Below are 18265 nucleotides of genomic sequence, written 5' to 3' on the forward strand. Positions count from 1 at the left end.
ATTAATGCAGGCCTGGTGACCAGGCTGACCTGTGAATATTGCCAGCCTCCCCCTATTTTATGGGCCCCCCTACCAATACCACTCAAAGGATGGTCTGTCATTGTTATCTTTAAATAATACCTTACCGTGGTGAGAGCGCTCACCTGCTCAGAAATCTTTCATGGTTCCCTTGAGCACACCAAGTAAAGTCCAACCTCCTTGTCTCAGCATTCAAGGCCTCCCCCTGCCTGCCTCAGTTTCACAACATTCTAGACTGTGCTCCAGGAGGGCAGGGCCCACATTTTGTCCAAACTGCATGTCTCTTCCTACACATCAGCTAAGACATGGTTCCTGCCCACAGACCTCTGCACTGTCCCTGAAACAGAGACTGGGATAAATGTCACATGGTAAGAGGAGGGGGACTTGTGATTTAGATTAAGATCGTGCCAGATGGTATTAGAGCTTTTTGGAATCCACTTTCTCTGGCCCTACAAGGCTAGATCTTGAGACGGTAGAAGTCAGGCTTGAAAGGGTCTTTGGAGAGGACATGATGCCTACAATTTCTCTGATCTTTGATCCCATGGCCCTTCCCCCATCTGCCTAGGGTACTCCTTTCCCCGATTTAAGAGTCAGGTGACTCAGCCAAGGCCACAAGCAAGTAAGTGGTAGCACTGAAAGGAGGGCCCTGACGTCAGAATCCCATGTGACCTGGAGGCCAAGGCCCTTCCCAAGCCCAGAAACACCTAATTTGATGTTGAAGGAGTTAGAGTGGGTTGTGAGGGGCCCAAGCACTGTACTTGAGAGCCAGCATCATCTCAGCAGCTGCCTGCAGAGTGGCAGTCCCACCATGGTACAGGGCATGGTCACCTCTCTTTAATAACTCAGTGGATAAACAGGCTGGTCAGTGCGAGAGAGATGCCACAGAGAATGTGTCTGACCCTGAACCTCTGATGGCCTCTGGAACTGCCCTCTTCTGCCAAGGATGCACCCCACATGCTGGAGGCTGGCCTTCCGTGGGCAGGTCTTTGAGCATGGTGGGATGTAGGCTATCTAGTGGTTATCCCTAGAGTTTGCTATGTCTCCTGATGAGAGAGAAACCTGGTATCTGAATGATGGGAAGTCCTGGTGGGACATGAGCTGAGTCAGATGTCAGCATGCCCGCTTAGGGGACCATGTGGGGCATAGTGCTTCCCCTCTCGGGGTCTCAGGGGGCTGGACACAATAAACTGGAATGGCCTTCCCTGCTAACATCCTGAGTTTGTGACAAGTTCGGTCCCATCAAGACCCCTGATGACCCCAACCTGATCACTTCTCCCCAGCAGTTGTGGTTCCTTTCTATGAAATGAGGAGGCCAAGAGCAGCCTAATGGAGGACATGCCATCAGGAAGGCCTGGGTTCCCATACCTCCTCTGACACCTGGCCAAGTCACCATCCTTCTCTACCTTGGTTTCCCCTCTGTAACACAGAAGGGTGGTCTCAATACCTCCCAATCAATGATCCCATGATTAAACCATCTCTCGTGTCACCTTGGACAAGCCATTCCCCTTGCATGGACGTCAGTTTCCTCCTCTCTAAAATGGTTGTACGGGCACTCTGGGCACAGATGAGAGATGCGGTGACCTGGGGAGGGGCAGGAAGGGTGCGAGAGCAGCCTCTGAGGGGGACCTTTTCATAACCTAGGACCTACAGAAATAAGGCAGCCGGATACAGCCCCAGAGGAAAAAGGAAGCGCTTGAGTCCTGTGCAGCCAGCACACAGGAAAAGGCAGCCACCACGTTAACTGGGAATAGATGAAATCCCGGGAAGAGCAGAGAGGGAGCTGAGGCCACTCTTTAGACCCCACTGTGGACAGCTGTTGCCATGGGACCTTGGGGAAGTTGCTTCTTCTTGCTGGGCCTCAGTTTCTCCCTTTGTAAAACAGAGGGCCTCCCAGGTCCCTTCCAGCCCTAGAGCTCAGACTCTATGATTCTAGAGTGTTTTTCCCTCCCTGGTGCCCCTGAGCTTGCCTCATCTGTACAACACCTTGCCCTTCCTTGCACCAAGGGCACCCAAGGGACCCCAGAGAGACCCATAGGGCAAGGGGCTGCTGGACATGGCTTCCCGACAGTCTGGATGTGGGGCGGGGTGAGGGAGAGCTGGGGTGCTGTCCTGACATTCTGTGTGGCCTTGGGGAGTCCTGGTGTCCTCATCTGTAAGATGGGAGCAATACCACACTACTGCGTGTGTCTCACACAGCATAGGAGCACACTAACTCTACACAGACAGGGGCTCCTATGGGTGAGGAGAGCTGTCATAAGAATGCAGATAATCCCAGCCCCGGCCCCCTCCCAGGGGTCCCGGCCAGCTTGCTCCCTCTGCCTGCACCCAGAGGGCGGCCATGCAGGTAATACCTTGCCATTCTCTAGAATATACTTGTCCATAACGGGGGCGGGAACAGGATAATAGGCCGACGTATTTGCCTCCTCACTGAATGTCTTCTGTGATTCCAGCTCGGGTTCAAGGGACTCTGACTTTACTTTTTCCAGCTCAATAGCAGGACCTAGGCAGTTAAGAAAAGAGATCCGTCTGCCACTCCAAAGACAACAGAAAGCAAGCATTCTCCCTGACCCGTAGCACCACATATACCATGATGTCCTGGAGTCCTGAGAAGGGACTCTCGCTCGTACAGAAGAGAAGCCGAGGGTCAGAGAGGGGCAGGGTCTGTGGCTGAGCAGTTGGTCAGGGAACCACCGTCCTACTTCTCCAGATGCATTTTCCTCTATTTCCCAATAGGCCCCAGCCACAACAGACAACTCCACAGCCCCTGACCATGCCTGTGTTTTCTCATAGCTGTGCATCGAATGATAGTTGTCAAGTGTGTAGCACAGGGTTTAGTCCCTTCCTCCCTCCCCTCCAAGTCGGCCTTGTTGGTCAAGGCCCAGCTGCAGAGTCAGCCCCTTCAGGAAGCCCACCCTCAACTGGTAATGCACAAAGTCTCCCCTCACCCTTAGAATCACTGAACATTTGAGCTGCGATCAGCTGTAGAGATGATGTGGGACCCTCCTCCCCATTTGGCAAATCTCAGGCCCAGAGAAGGAAGGCCCCTCGTGGCCAAGATGAGGAGTAATGTCAGACGTTTACAGGTTTAGACTTGAGAGGGATCTTGGAAAAATTTTGTCCAAGTCCCTCCTTTTAGAGATGAGGAAACTGAGGTGGAGAGGTTTAAGTGAACTGTAAGGAATGCTAATTGACTGACTGACTTGCCTAGTTAGTACAATCTGAACGCTGGGCCTGCTCTAGAGCTGGTCCTCCTTCCACTGCCCTGAGACTCAGGCTGATGATCACGCCACCAGGACCCACACCGTGGTGTCCACGTTTTCTTCCCTCTGCTGGACTGTGAGGTCCCTCGGGGCCAGCACAGATGCCTCCTTAATGCTGGACACCCAAGAAATGGACTGATGAGAAACACTCAGCTCCTACCAGCATGCTTCAGTTTAGTCTGAGGCTCCCCTCACACCTATAAATGACCCCCTGGTGGGTGAGGCTACATATAGCCACTGAGCTTCAGGCCTTTGCCTGGAGGTAGGAGGTTGGATGAGAAATCCTCCCTGACCCCGGCTCCATACACACTCTCCACAGCACATTCACAGACTCACAGAATCTCAGAGGTCACAGCCTGAGGGCCAAGCAGGGATTCCCTTGACCTCCTCCTGGACACATATCCCACCTCCCACAAGTCCCATGCTGCTTCCTGGAGGTCTATGCAGCAGGAATGGGACAAGAGATGATGGCTTCCTCAGTGCTCTACACAGAACTGGGCACAGTCACTGGAAGGCAGACAAAGGCTATTGTTCTCAGGGGTGAGACCTTCTCTTGAGCCAGCTACAACAGCTTTCTTGACCAATAAAAGAGCACCTGAGGTAAGTGACTGAAAGGGAACCAAGAGGCCATGGAGACCAGTACCTTCATCTTCTTAATGAGGGAAGCTGAGGTCTACAGAGGTAAACGGAGGGGCACTCATAAACAAGTTCAAACAACTTGATTAGGGGACACTGTGAAAGAAATTGGGGATGGGGGTGGTCTGAGAAAACAGAAGGCCCAAGAAGAGTCAACAGTGTGATGAGACTGTCAAGGAAATGTAATGTGACAGTCAGGAAGAGAGGGAGGGAGGGATGGTCCCTCTGTCCTCTGCACTGGTCAGACCTTGTTGGGAGGATCTGCTGCATTCGAGGTGCCATGACTAAAGACAGCTGGAAAGGGTCTGGAAGGGCAGCTCAGATGGTGCAGGGACCCATGCTCATGAGGGTCAGCTGAGGGACACACAGATATCTGGCCTGGGGTGGGGAGGGGGACATAGGAGCTGGATGATGGGCTGTCATGTGGAAGACTTGGCCCCAGAGGAGACACAAAGGGCAAGGGGGATGTTGCTGAAGAAGAGGATGATCCTTCCAAAAGATGGGTCATTCTGGTAGTAAGAGTATGGGACAACTGCTGGACAGCCTAATATAGGGTCAGAGGCCATTCCTGGCCTTCTCTCCTCTTTAAAGCTTCCACAGGAGCCCCCAAAGACTGCCTCACAGAAAACAGAGGAAGCAGAGGCTGTTGGCCATTCTCCCCCACTTTGTCTCCCCCATCACCCCATCCCTGACCCATCCCTCTCCAACAAGGAGGCAGGCCTTCTCTTAGCTAAGGTCTTCCCCCATTTCCTCCTGTTTTCTCCAGAAGACAGTCCCTTCCATTATCTAACCCTCTATAGTCTTTAGCTTGTCCTCATCAACTGTTTCCTTCTTTGCTTCTTTGGAACTGGGCCAAACCAGCCTTGATGCTTTAAAAAAAACCATCCAAGACTACTGCACTCTGCCACAGCTAAGGCTGCACCCTATTACTCTCCTCATCCTCAGACTAGGATCTGAAAGAAGCTGCCCACACCCCTGGCCTCTGCTCCTCAAGAAACCAACTTCAAGGATATTCACTCATTTCCAAAGCAAGTCCAATGGCCTCTTCTTAACCTTCATTCTCCTTGACCTCTGAGCAGCCTGACACTGCTGGCTGCCCTCCCCTCCCTGGCCTCCTCCTCAGTCTCCTGTGCTGGTCACCCTCAGTGAGCCTGGGTGTTTCCCACAGCTTTGTCCAGAGCCCTCTTCCCTTTTCTCAGTGACCTCACTGGCTCTCCAGCTCAATGACCATCTTTGTGCAGAAGACTCTCAGATGTATATAGTCACCCCACATCCCCTACTGAGCACCAGTCCTGCATGCCAAATGTTCCCCCCGGGCCATCTTGAACTAAGCATCTCCAAAACAGAACTCAGGATCTTTGTCTCCAAACCTTTGTATTACTGTCAAGGACAGCACCATCCTCCCAACTGACCAGGTTCAACTCTCAGTCAGGCTCACCTCCCCATTCTTTCTCTTACCCCCCAGATCCATATCAGTGAATTCTGCCATTTTTAATAGCTAATAGATAGTACTTTGAGATTTGCAAAGCACTTTATATACATTTATATACACTATTGTGAGGGGGTTGGATTTAAAGAAAGGTAGACCTGAGTTCAAATATTGGCTCAAATACCAGCTGTGTGACCCTGGGTAAGTCACTTAACCTCTGCCTGCCTCAGTTTCCTCATCTGGATAATCACAGGGTTGGACTCAACAGCCTCTCCCCACTCCAATCCCACCTTCTACACAGCTGCTAGTCATTTTTCTAATGCGTGGGTTTGATAATGTGATGCCCTACTCCTCAGATTCTGACTGCCAAGGATCAAGTATAAGCTCCTTTGACATTTAAGTCCCTTCATCTCTGGGCCCCTTCCTACCCTCCTAGGGCCCTCTTTGCTTTCTCCATTACACCCCAATCTGCCCACTGGCTGTTCTGCACATACCCAGTCTCTGCACCTTTGCCCAGGCAGTTCCCTCTGCCTGATGTGCACCACCTTTTAGAATCCCTGGTGGCCTTCAAGACTCTGCTCAAAGACCACTTTCTACATGAAACCTTTCCTGGTTTCTCTAGGTTCAAGGGCATGCCCCTCTCCACATTACTTTGAATGAATTCTGCATTTATTCTTCATACAATTATACTTGCATGTGCTGACTCCTATAAGAAGAGAAGCTGCTCAGGGCCAGGGACCAGTCACCGGTATTTTAATAACCCCAGTGTCTCACACAGTAGTGCTTTGTAGTAAATACTTGTGTGACCAAGTACACATCTGAGTCTCTCCTGTACTCAATAAGCTGAGGTGTCCATTGTCTCCGCTTGGCATTTAGAACTCTGGGCAACCTCCACCCTCCACCTCTGACTTTTGTGCACATCACTCCACCCTACTGAGGTCCAGGCAAGGCTGCCTCTACCCTGATCTCCACAGATGACACTGCATCACAGGCCTCCAAGGTGCAGGAAAGCTGATCTTGGCTCTGTGTAACAGAGCTCGAAGGCACTGCCAGCTCTGGGGAGGTGTTCATGCACAGGATGGCTAGGGATGCTGCTGAAGTATTCCTGCACTGAGTGAGAGCCTGATATGACTTCCAGGGTTCCTCCCAATTGGGCAATTCTACTATACAACTAACAGTTGCTGGGTTCCGACCCAGTTCAATGAGCATCCTCCTTGGCTCCAAGGTGTGGGGAGACCTGGGGGTCCTGGGCTCTTCCCTGAAGGTACTCACTGCCATGCAGAGGGTCTTCCTTCCAGCCCCCTCTACAAGGAGGCTTTGCTGGTCCCTGGCAGGCAGAATTCATACCCTCTGAATGGTACTTGGTTATCACTACCCACAAACATAACTATTTGCTTATCCATGTACCTATCATGTCCTCCAAGCAGAATGCTAGGAAAGGGATGACTTCCTAGCAGTCTGTATTCTCAGTACCTAGCACCATGCCTAGTACAGAAGAGATACACCAGGCTCCCCCATGGTGATGTCTAAGTGCCCAATTCATGCATTCTCCCTCTATCCCTTACTCTGCAGGTCAGGCCTGGCAGGGGCCTTCAATGCCCTTGAATTCCACAAGCCTTTAAGGACCTAATACATGCCAAGCGCTGAGAAGACATAGGCAAAAGTAAACCATGAGACCTGATCTCATGTAAAGACATGTGAGAAGAGGAGGAATTTGAGATCTGGAGGGTGAGTCACCTAGCTGGTCAGTGACACTGGCAGGATCTACCTCAGCCCAGGGGAAAGGCCTCCAGCTACTCAGGGCTCAAGGACTTGGAGCTGGGTGACCCTAGCCAAGCCTCTGTTTTCTTTGATCCGCTGACTTCTACGAGGAGAGAACTTTGTAATTCCTAAAGGGCCATAGACAGGAGCAAAGGTTGCTATCAAAACCACTATGATGATCATGGAAGGCCAAAATGGTCCCACAGAGGCTTTGTCATTAAGACTTTAGCAGTTTGGGCCTAGAGAGCCCTATCTCCCAGGATTCCTGCCTCAGTCTGCCTCTAAATGCTCCACAAATGCCTGCCTGGACATATCTCGACAGGAGTGGGCACCAATGGAGCCCAGGAGCTTTCTCTGTGTGGTCGCCCTATAGTGTGCCCCTCCACTTCTCCCCCCCCCCGGGTGTCCCCCAACTTTATGAATTCTCAGACCTGTGCTATTCCAAGACTCACAGTCATGGAGTGCCACCAAAAGAACTCAGAGGCTTAAAAGATGCATTTTTACTTCAGGGAGAAGATATTTAAAAGTACTGTGAGATTTCCCCAAGGCAATGCTGATCAGTTGGTCTCACACTGTCCATCTAAAGTGTCCGCCCAAGCTGGCAGGCTCTCTATCCAACTGCATGGCACAGAGTGGACAGTCGGCATGCTTCACCCACTTGGTTTTTCTCACATGGAAAGCTGGCAATGAGTCTTCAAAATAATGATGGCTTTCTTCTGGGAGGCTCAGCAGTATGGTGGAGGCTTGGCCCAACCAGCACAGTGCTGCCTGGAAGCAGAAGCACCTGCAGGACTTGCAACATCTTTTGTCTTTGTATCACCAGTTCTATGCACAGTGCCTGGCATACAGTAGGTACTTAATCAATGCTTGCTGACCTCTTCACTGAGAGGGACACCCTTCTCCTTTTGGACTGCCCAACCCCAACAGTCACTGACAATGGTGATGACAGTACAGGAGAACTTATGAGGCCTTCTCTATCCTGGCAGTGGCCATCTGCACTTAATGGGGCATCCTTCCATGTGGAGGATGTGAGGCAAGGCTCAGTGGTTGGAGCTGGGCTATGACCTCTTGGCTCCTGACCCTACTCTTTATACTACACCTCACTGATCCTAGGAGTCAGTTTTTCTAAGAGGTGAAACCTCATCTTCTCCGTGCTGGGAACTGAAGGAGACAGTGTCTCACACCCACTGCACAGAATTCAGAGAGGAGGAGGAGGACAGTGCGTTCATGAAGACAGTATTTTCCAGAGCAGGCAAACTGGCCCCAGCTCTCTGCTCCAGGAGGCCTATCTTTTGAGGGTAATGGGATTATTGCAAATGAGATAGCATTCAGGCACTCTGAAATGCCCCAACTTAAGCCACAGAAATACTCATTATCCCAAAGGGATTGTTTATTTCACAGCATCACAGAGTAAAGGGAGTCAGAGCTGGACCACCTGGTCCAAGCCCCATTTACTGATGAGGACTCCAAGGTCCCAGGAAGGGAAGGTCACCCAGAGGATGGAAGGTCTGCAGCTAGAAGAGGCCTCCTGGACCAGCAATGCAAGAGTCCTTAACTTGGGGTCTGTGGACTTTTCAAAAGAAATGATCTCATTTGTGTTTCAATAGTCTCGGTTTCCTCAGTGATCCTACATAGCTAAAGCTATGGTTCTGAGAAGAGCTCCATGGGCTTCACCAGACCGGCTGCTGCCCCACTGATGAAGAATGAAGGCCCAGAGGAGAGAAGGACTTCCTCAAGGTCTGAGAGGTCATCAGGAACAGTGCCAGGATTAGATCCCAGCACCTTTTCCAGCACACTTAAAAGCTTTGCCCCCTTTCTTCTTGGCTCTATTGTAGAACAGAGAAGAAGCCACAGGAACCAGGGAGAGTCTTTGAGGCAGGTTTGCATGGGTTGGGGGAAGGCAAGAGGGAACATGGTGTGAAGCAAGGACTGGCACCCACTCATTCGGCCTTGCTGCGTGTGCGTATGTCCCTGGCCGAAGGCTCTCCCCTTTGAGCACAGGAACAGTCTCCCTGGCCCGGGCTTTGTGGATCAGTGGGGATGGATCATGGAATATCAATGAATAAAAGAGGAACACTTTTCTTTTTCCCACCTCTCCCAATTCTATTCAGTCTTCAAGGCCCAGGCTCCCCTGACTGCCCAGCCCATCTCTAGCTACCTCATCACCACAATAACAGTGACAGCACCCCCTCTCCCAGCTCCACCACTTCCCATGTCCTCCCAGGCTCACAAAGCACTTGACCATAAAGGAAGGAGCACAAATGCCCTCATTCTAGTTTTACAGATGAGGAAACTGAGGTATGTCACCGAGCCTTGGGCCAGGGCCTCCACCGGGGATACAATTGCCTCCTAGCATTTACTCCAGGCCAGGAGCCACCAGCAAAGCTTGATTTCACCCACATGAAATCCCAGATACCCCTACACAGGAGGAAGATAGGTGGGCCTGGGAATTGGCCACTGACCTTTACAGATCCATCTCCCCACACTGATGTCTGACTGTCACAGAGACAGGAACAAGGGAACTAGGGCATCAGCGTCCTCCCAGATCCCCAACTTTCAGCCTTCAGTGTTGAACTCGACTCCTGCTTGTCTCATCTCCCCACATCCAATCTGCTGACAAGGTCTGTCAATTTCACCTTCTCTCTTCAGACCCTGACACCACCCACCACCCAACTACCACTCCCATCCACCCTCCACTCAGCTGCCAAAGGGAAGAAGGTCCCACTCCCACCCCTGCCTCCCCTCCTCAATTTACTCCAGTGGCTCCCTTTTGTCTCCAGGGTCAACTATAAATGCCCCAGCTTGCATTTAAAGCCCCCTGCCCCCTCCTACCTTTCCAGTCTCTTTTGTGATTCTCCATCCTGCACTCTATGTTCCAAATACAGCCTTCCACTGCCTTATCTCCCTGCCTCTGTAGGGACTGTGGCCCATGCCTGCAATGCTCTCTCTCCTCCCCTCTGCCTCCTAGAATTCCTGGTTTCCTTCAAGATCAGCTGAAATCCCTCCTTCTGCAGGGGGCCTCCATTGCTCACTGCCTCCCCCAGTGCCTTCCCTCTTAAGTCCCCTTCCACCTACTCTGAATACATCCTGCAAGGACCAAAGTTTGTGCTGTCATCCATTAGAGGGAAGCCACAGAGCAGGGACCGTGCACACTTAGCAGCTCCTTCCTTCTCCCAGACCTGTATATGACTTTGTATAGAGCTTGTGTTCAGGTTATTTTTCCTCCCAAAAGAACACAAGTTTTTTTAGGCAAGGGACCTTTTAATTTTTATTGGCCAATGGCCACATTTGTTTGACTTCCCTGGCTCCAGGTCCCAACTAAAATTCTACCTTCTATGGGAAACCTTCCCCAGCTCCCTTAAGGAGTGCCCTCTCTTCCTACATTATAATTTCCTGTTTATACTGTCTATAGTGAGACAGTATATAGGTGGCTCCCCATGGGACTGTGAGCCTTTCTAGGGCAGGCACTTTCTCTTAGTTTTCTTTGTACCCTTATCGCCAGGCATGGCTCCTGGCATATAGTACACTTAAACACTTAAAAGGTTTGGGTTGACCACATGCAAATGCCCCTATGGTGCTGCCTAGACCTTCCTTATGTCTTCAACCTATTCTTACTTGCCCACTCTCTTCCCTCTCCCCATTCATCTTTACACCTGTTACCCCTATCACAAAGGATTCATCCCAGGGGAGGTAGAAAGGGCTTTGAAAAGGGAGGAGTTCCTATTTCTCTGACTTCAGCAGAGTCAGAAATAGGCTATCTCAGGCCAGGAGTGGCAGGCCTGGCTGAGGTTCTACCAGGGATTCCCTGTTTGGGTGTGGACTGGACTAGAGAAGGCTGAAGTTTACCTTATCACACAATCTAGGGTTCCCCTCTCTTTTCCCCCTGCAGGCCCATGCCCAGAAGGCACAGGACTGAACTCAAGCCACTGGAGTGTGCCTTATCTTTCTCATCTATAAAATGGAAATCAAGAGCCTAAGAGACTTTTGAGGATGTTCACTGAGAAGCATCCATCCATAGCCTTCCCTGGTCACATAGCTATAGCCTGAAAGCTCATCATGATGTGAGCACAATAGGGTGGTCGAGGAAGCCAGGGAGAAGCTGGACAGTCAGTATCTAGGCTTAGGGAGGTGATGGCTCCACTGACTTCTGTCCTCCTCAGGCCCCAGATAGAGCCAGGGGAGCTACGCTCTGGGAACATTTTAGGGAGATGTCAGATGAGCTGGGCTATGGCCGTGAAGGGATCAAGGCCTTTTTGTTCTGGTCATGTGGTAGAAGGGACTAGCCTGGCTCTTCAGGCCATTTCTGGAGGCCACCCCCTCCTCAGGGATGCTGCGAGGAGGGTCTGTTATTCAGACAGAGGAAGTGGCCTGCCAGCTGAGGCTCAGGGCCCTTTCAGCTCAGACATTCTGAGTGTGACGAGTGTCTGGGCAGGAGGCAGGCCAGCTTTCTTCCTAGGGCTCTCTCAAGAGAGAAGCCCTTACCTTAAGACGAGCAAAGTAGGGGATGAGGGGCAGACTTGACTGTGGCAATGTTAATTAGACCTTAACTAGCCGTGAAGACTATTGGTCCCAAGGGAAGCTGGGCTTTCTCTGGCCTTTCCACTCCCCAGGGGCTGCCCAAGGTGACAGGCTTCTGGGCCAGCAGCAAAGAACACAATTAGTAGAGGTCACCCAGGCCCTCAGGCTGCCTCCTGGGCCTGGGGATGCAGGATGTAGTGAAGAGTTTACTGTAGGCCTTGGACAAATGCTTCATTTCATGCTGCCTCTGCTGGGCAGCACAGTCCAGCAGAGTTTCCTCATCCCTAGGACCCTGGCATATCAGAGACAGAACACAGGCCGTCAGAGCTGGGAGCACCCTCAGGTCACAGAACATAGAAAGGCCTTCAGAGGTCATCTAGGACAACTCACTCATTATAAAGAGGAAGAGAATGAGATCCATGGGGATGACTGTCTCACAGTCACACAGGCATTGAACTGCAGAGCCAGGATTGGAACCCAGGGCCTTTGGCTCCAGTCAGCCCTCAACATAAATGACTCTCTGAGGCCCTCACCTAACAAATGGAAAATGTGAATGAAGGCCAACAGAGGCCTTTGGACCGTCAGCTGGACCATGTATGCCATCTCTGACTACGGGAGCCCCCAGAACAGGCTACCCCTTCTAGGAAGTCTTCTTGTTCCCTCTCATCCCTCCTCCCCAACACATCTATCATCTCTAGAGAGAGCATCTCCTGCTTGACTGAGATCTGGCTGTGCTTTGACCTCCCACCCTGACTTGACCCTCCTTGCCTGTGATCTCACACCATCACCATTAGTCCTGCCTTACCCCTCCCTGCAGTCGATGATAACCTCCCTCCAAGTCCTTTCAAATGAGGACCTGATATCACCTGCTCCAGGAGGTTCTCCAAGATTTCCCCACAAGCTGAGAGAGATCTTTTGGCTCCTTAACACCTTGACTGCCATCCAGGAGGGTCCTACACTGCAGAATCTCTCCATTTTGGGATCTCTTAGCACTTTATACTCCTTGTCTGTACTTGTCTCCACTTCTGTGTCCATCCCAGTACTGAAGGCTTTGGGGAAGGACATGAATAGTCTTGGTGTGATACAGGGAATGAGTTTCTCATCTAAGCTGCTGCTTTCTTAAGACCAAAGAACCAAATTTAACCATTCTTAAGAATTCAGGGTCATGCCTCTGACTATCAGTTAACGAGCAGGGCTGAGCCTGGCTTTGAGCACCCAAGTCAAGTTAGGACCTTCTGTCAAGGGGCCTGGCCTGCTCCTGTTTAACCAGTCTCTGCTGATCTGCTGTGAAGCTGCCCAGCACACAACAGGTAGGATGGAAGTTTGATTGAACAGAGGCTGGAGAGGGTCTCCAGCCCCTCCTGGAGAGACTGGGCCAGCTCTTCACTTCTGGTCTCTTGCCCACCTTCTCTAAGGTGGCCGAGGTGACCCACAGGTCTGACTGCAACAAGCCTTATGTTACTTCCAAAGAAAAGTGATGGGGTGCCTGGGTGCCTCTGCTTAGACCCCAGTTCTCAAATCACATTTCTCTTTAAAAAACACATTTCTTGAGCGGGGGGAGAGCCAAGATGGTAGAGTAGGAGAATGGACCTACTCTTAGCTCTACGCCCAAACTCCATAAAATAACCTGTACAAAATGACTCTAAACAAATTCTAGAGGAGTAGAAGCCACAAAACAACAGAAGAAAAAAGATTTCCAGTCCAAGACAGCCTAGAAGGCCAACAGGAAAGGTCTATCTCACCAGGCATGTAGCAGAGTACAGCCCAACCTTGGCCATACTGCGGCTCAGACAGAGCTGGAGCAGGTGGAATCTGGGGCAGCAGCTGCAGTTCCAAGATTTCTCACCCTCAAAATGCCAAAGACAGCTTCAAAGGTCAGTGAGAAAGCTCTTTCACCTGGGTGAGAAGGGAGCAGGGTCCAGCCCTAATCTCGGGCCCAGGGCAGTGAAAGTCACTGTGGCACAGTGTCCATTTTGGAGCCCTCGGCCTAAAGACTCTGGGGGGAACTGAGCTGTTGATCTGGATCTCAGCCCTGAGTGGTGGTCCCGAGGTGAGAAGGCGCACTGGCAAGGTAGAGCTGGTGGAAGATTTGGAGAGGGAATCCTTCTCATAGATCCTGGGCAGAAAAGAGTGCTTGTGGTTGCTCTCAGACTAGAGCACAGGCCAGGAGAGGAGTAAAGTCCTCTCCCTTGACTGTACCACCTTGGAGGAACTGAGAGCCTACAGGTCCCTAGAGTATAACCTCCACTTGACAAAGGACTCAAAAGTCAAGTAACTGGCTGGGAAATTGCCCAAAAAAGGTGAAAAAATAATTCTATAGAAAGTTACTTTCTTGGTGAAAAGCTATTTTCTTCCATCCTTTAGGATGAGGAGGAACGAAGCATACCATTAGAGGAAGACATAAAAGTCAAGGCTTCTGCATCCAAAACCTCCAAAAAATATGCAATGGTCTCAGGCCATGGAACAGCTCAAAAAAGATTTTGAAAATCAAGTAAGAGAAGTAAGGGAAGAGAAATGAGAGTGATGCAAGAAAATCATGAAAAGTGAGTCAACAGCTTGCTAAAGGAGACCCAAAAAAATGCTGAAGAAAATGACACCTTTAAAAATAGACTAACCCAAATGGCAAAAGAGGTCCAAAAAGCCAATGAGGAGAAAAATCCTTTAAAAAGCAGAATTAGCCAAATGGAAAAGGAGGTTCAAAAGTTCACTGAAGAAAATAGATCTTTAAAAATTAGAATGGAACAGATGGAAGCTAATGACTTTGTGAGAAACCAAGAAATTAAAAAACAAAATCAAAATAATGAAAAAATTGAAGACAATATGAAATATCTCATTGGAAAAACAACTGACCTGGAAAATAGATCCAGGAGAGACAATTTAAAAATTATGGGGCTACCTGAAAGTCATGATAAATAAAAAACAGCCTAGACAGCATCTTTCATGAAATTATCAAGGGAAACTGCCCTGATATTCTAGAACAAGAGGGTAAAATAAATATTGAAAGAATTCACTGACCACTTCCTGAAAGAGATCCAAAAAGAAAAACTCCTAGGAATATTGTAACCAGATTCCAGAATTCCAAGGTCAAGGAGAAAATATTATAAGCAGTCAGAAAGAAACAATTTGAGTATTGTGGAAATACAATCAGGATAACACAGGATACAGCAGCTTCTACATTAAGGGATCAAAGGGCTTGGAATATGATATTCCAGAAGTCAAAGGAAATAGGATTAAAACTAAGAATTACCTACTCAGAAAAACTAAGTATAATAATTCAGGGGAAAAGTGGTCATTCAATGAAATAGAGGACTTTCAAGCATTCTTGATGAAAAGACCAGAGCTGAATAGAAAATGTGACTCTCAAACACAAGAATCAAGAGAAGCATGAAAAGGTAAACAGGAAAGAGAAATCATAAGGGACTTACTAAAGTTGAACTGTTTACATGGAAAGATAATATTTGTAACTCTTGAGACTTCTCTCAGTATTTGGGTAGTAGGAGGGATTATATACATATAGACAGGGTGAGTTGAATAGGAAGGGATGATATCTAAAAAAGTAAAATTAAGGAGTGAGAGAGGAACATAATGGGAGGAGAAGGGGAGAAATGGAATGGGGCAAATTATCTTTCATAAAAGAGGCAAGAAAAAGCTTTTTCAATGGAAGAAAAAGGGGGGAGCTGAGAGGGAAAAAGTGAAGCTTACTCTCTTCACATTTGGCTTAAGGAGGGAATAACATGAACACTCAATTTGGTATGAAAATCTATCTTACACTACAGGAAAGTAGGGGAGAAGGAGATAAGTGGGACATTGGAGGGGGAGGGTAAATAGGAAGAAGGAGTAATTAACAGTAAACACTTTTGGGGAGGGACAAGGAGTCCAAAGAAACAATAGAATAAATGGAGTACAGGAAAGGATGGAGGGAAATATAGCTAGTCTTTCACAACATGACTATTATGGAAGTCTTTTGCATAACTACGCATGTACAGCCTATATTGAATTGCTTACCTTCAAAGTGCGGATGGGTGGGGAGGTAAGGGAGAGAAGTTGGAACTCAAAGTTTTAGGAACAAATGCTGAGAATTGTTTTTGCATGCAACTGGAAAAGAAGAAATACAGGCAATGGGGAACAGAAATCTATCTTACCCTACAAGAAAAGAGAGAATATGGGGATAAGGGAAGGAAGGGGTATGACAGAACAGAGGGCAGATTGGGGGAAGGGATATTCAGAATGCATGGGGTCTTGGGTGGGGGAGAGGAGAGATGGGGAAAAAATTTGGAACTCAAAATCTTATGGAAATGAATGTTGAAAATTAAAATAAATAAATTAAAAAAAAACCCAACACATTTCTCTCTAGTCTCAAAACACTATCCCAGGCAGTTCCTCTCCAGCCCAAGGACAGCTTGCCCTAGATCTCCCTTCCTGCTATAGTGGCCAGCTGCACCTACAGAATTCATTAGTTTGAACCAGCTGTGTACTGGCTGAACTGGCTGTGTCCTGGGTCATAATGACATTTACTACTCACTGACCAATCACATGCATCCTAGACTTAGACACATGTATACTGTGTTACCTTTATCTTGTCTAACAAGACATTGATGAGAGCAACCTGGTATTCCTGAGTTGGTCCTGATTGTTAGTTGACTTAGTGACTTTTCAGGCCTAAAACCACACCTTCATATAGCCCACCCCCCAAACCTTGGGCTATTTCCCAATGAACTCTGGGTAAAATACCTGCAAAGTAGATACTAAAAGTACATGTTGTTTTAAGAACCAACCACTCCCTAATCCTATCCTGAATCACCTAGGTAGCATGTTTGGCAAATCTTACTATAGAATATCCTATATAAACTTTAACTGCACCTCTCTAAGGTTGCGGGTTCCCTAAGAACTCTTGCACACTGAAAAGCATAACAATAAATCTTTACCATCTTGACCTCAAGATTGCTTGAGTCCTCACAGGGAACTCCAGTCTTGAGGTTCTTCCATCTTTCCTGAACCTCATCAGGAGCTCTGCATGATGACAAGCCAGGGGTCTGTGAGCCTGGTTATTATTACTGGAGAAGGGGACAGAGAATTAATTCAAGAGCTGTGCCTTTAAAGAACCTCTGAAGAGGTGGAGCAGGACCTTTCATGATGTGGAACTGGGAGCACACTACACAGGGGATCTTAGCTTTTTCTGTGTCCTGGACCACACCTGGGGTAGCTGGGTAAAACCTGGACACCTCTTCTCAGAAGGCTTTTAAATGTATAAAGCTAAATACCTAAAATAACGCAGGAAATGAGGAATAGGGAAATGCAGCTACTGGGATATTTTTTTTAAAATGTTCCCTGACCTCAGGTTAAGAAGCCCTAGAAAGTATCTTCCCTGCCCTGGTGGTCTCTAATGTATCCTGTCTGTATCGTGTTTACCTTAGTTGTGTGATATTGTCCCATTAGACTAAAAGTTCCCTGAGGGAAAGATCTGGTTTCTTCGTAACCTCTGGAGCTCAGTAAGCACTTCGTAAATGAACACAGTACGTCCTGAATAAATGCTTGCAGGTTCACTGGCTTTCTTACCAACCTCTCAGGGTTGCTGGGGAGTCCAAGAGCACAGACAAGTTAGAACCCTTCATTTGTTCTAACCTCCTCACTTTACAGAGGATGAAGAAGACTCTGTGAGGGTCACCTGGGTCACCAGTGCTTTGGCCCTGGTGTCCACAGGCCACATGTCTAACCTGGGGCCATGGACAGATCTCAGAGTGCCATGGACTTGGACTTTTTAAAAGACTTAAATAACTATCTCCATCTGATTGGTTTCCTTTACAATCCCAAGCATTTTATTTAAAGGATTTAAAAATGTTATTTTAAGGGGAAGCTAGGTGGTATAGTGGATAGAGCGGAGGTCTTTGAGTCAGGAGGACCTGGGTTCAAATTTGATCTCAAATACCATTCGACCCTGGGCAAGTGCCTTAACCCTGTTTGCCTTAGTTTCCTCATCTGTAAAATGAGCTGCAGAAGGAAAGACAGACCACTACAGTCTCTCTGCCAAGAAAACTCCATATGGGAGTCACACGGCTGAAATGACTGAACAACAAAAGATGCTTAATAGATGTTTGCTGGAGCTGACTGAACTGCTCTTCCATGGCAGCCCCAGAGGCCAGGATTCCCAGTCTATTCTCTGCACAGGGCTGGTGCTCAGGCTGCAGGGGCAATTTTTTCTAGGCAAATGGTTGTAGGAAAACAACAAAAACCATGCCCTATTCCAGCAGGCTGGTGTGCCTGCGATGGCCAAAGGCTGCTTGTTTGGGGATGGAAATTCCTCACCTCTGTCAAGCCAGCGCTTCTGTGGCTTCCAAAGAGGCTTCTTAAAGGCTTAAATTCAACTCTGACTAAGGACAACCCAGATTCTCCTTAAGTCACAAGGTTCATCTTGGAGTGGGTTCCCAGAAAAAAAAAAAAACAACAAAAAAAAACGATCAAAAATCCATGTTCTGCAAATACCTCCAGCTAGGAGCAGCCAACAGTGGCAGCCCTGGATTCCTAGGGCCAAACGATCTCCTTCCCTCCCCTCAGCAGCACTGATTCAGAAATCAATTCCCTCAGTCTCAGTTGGGATTGTCCTCAAGGAGCAGCTACCCCAACTCCCTTGGGCCAGTGATCCGTG

General features: G+C 48.8%; 1 protein-coding gene across 9 annotated transcripts in view; it reads right to left on the minus strand.

Annotated features, from left to right (window-relative positions):
• Positions 1-18265, minus strand: part of BEND5 (BEN domain containing 5) — a 906797-nt gene that overhangs the window by 133848 nt on the left and 754684 nt on the right. For 8 of the 9 annotated variants that reach the window (XM_072649371.1, XM_072649381.1, XM_072649380.1 and 5 more), the window contains one exon: positions 2370-2518. The exons of the other annotated variant lie outside the window; for it this stretch is intronic. In XM_072649371.1, coding sequence (XP_072505472.1) covers positions 2370-2518 — 149 coding nt within the window. The remainder of the gene's footprint in view (positions 1-2369; positions 2519-18265) is intronic. 9 annotated transcript variants of the gene reach the window in all.

This window comes from Notamacropus eugenii, chromosome 2 (genome assembly GCF_028372415.1).
Source record: "Notamacropus eugenii isolate mMacEug1 chromosome 2, mMacEug1.pri_v2, whole genome shotgun sequence".
Lineage (NCBI taxonomy): Eukaryota > Metazoa > Chordata > Mammalia > Diprotodontia > Macropodidae > Notamacropus > Notamacropus eugenii.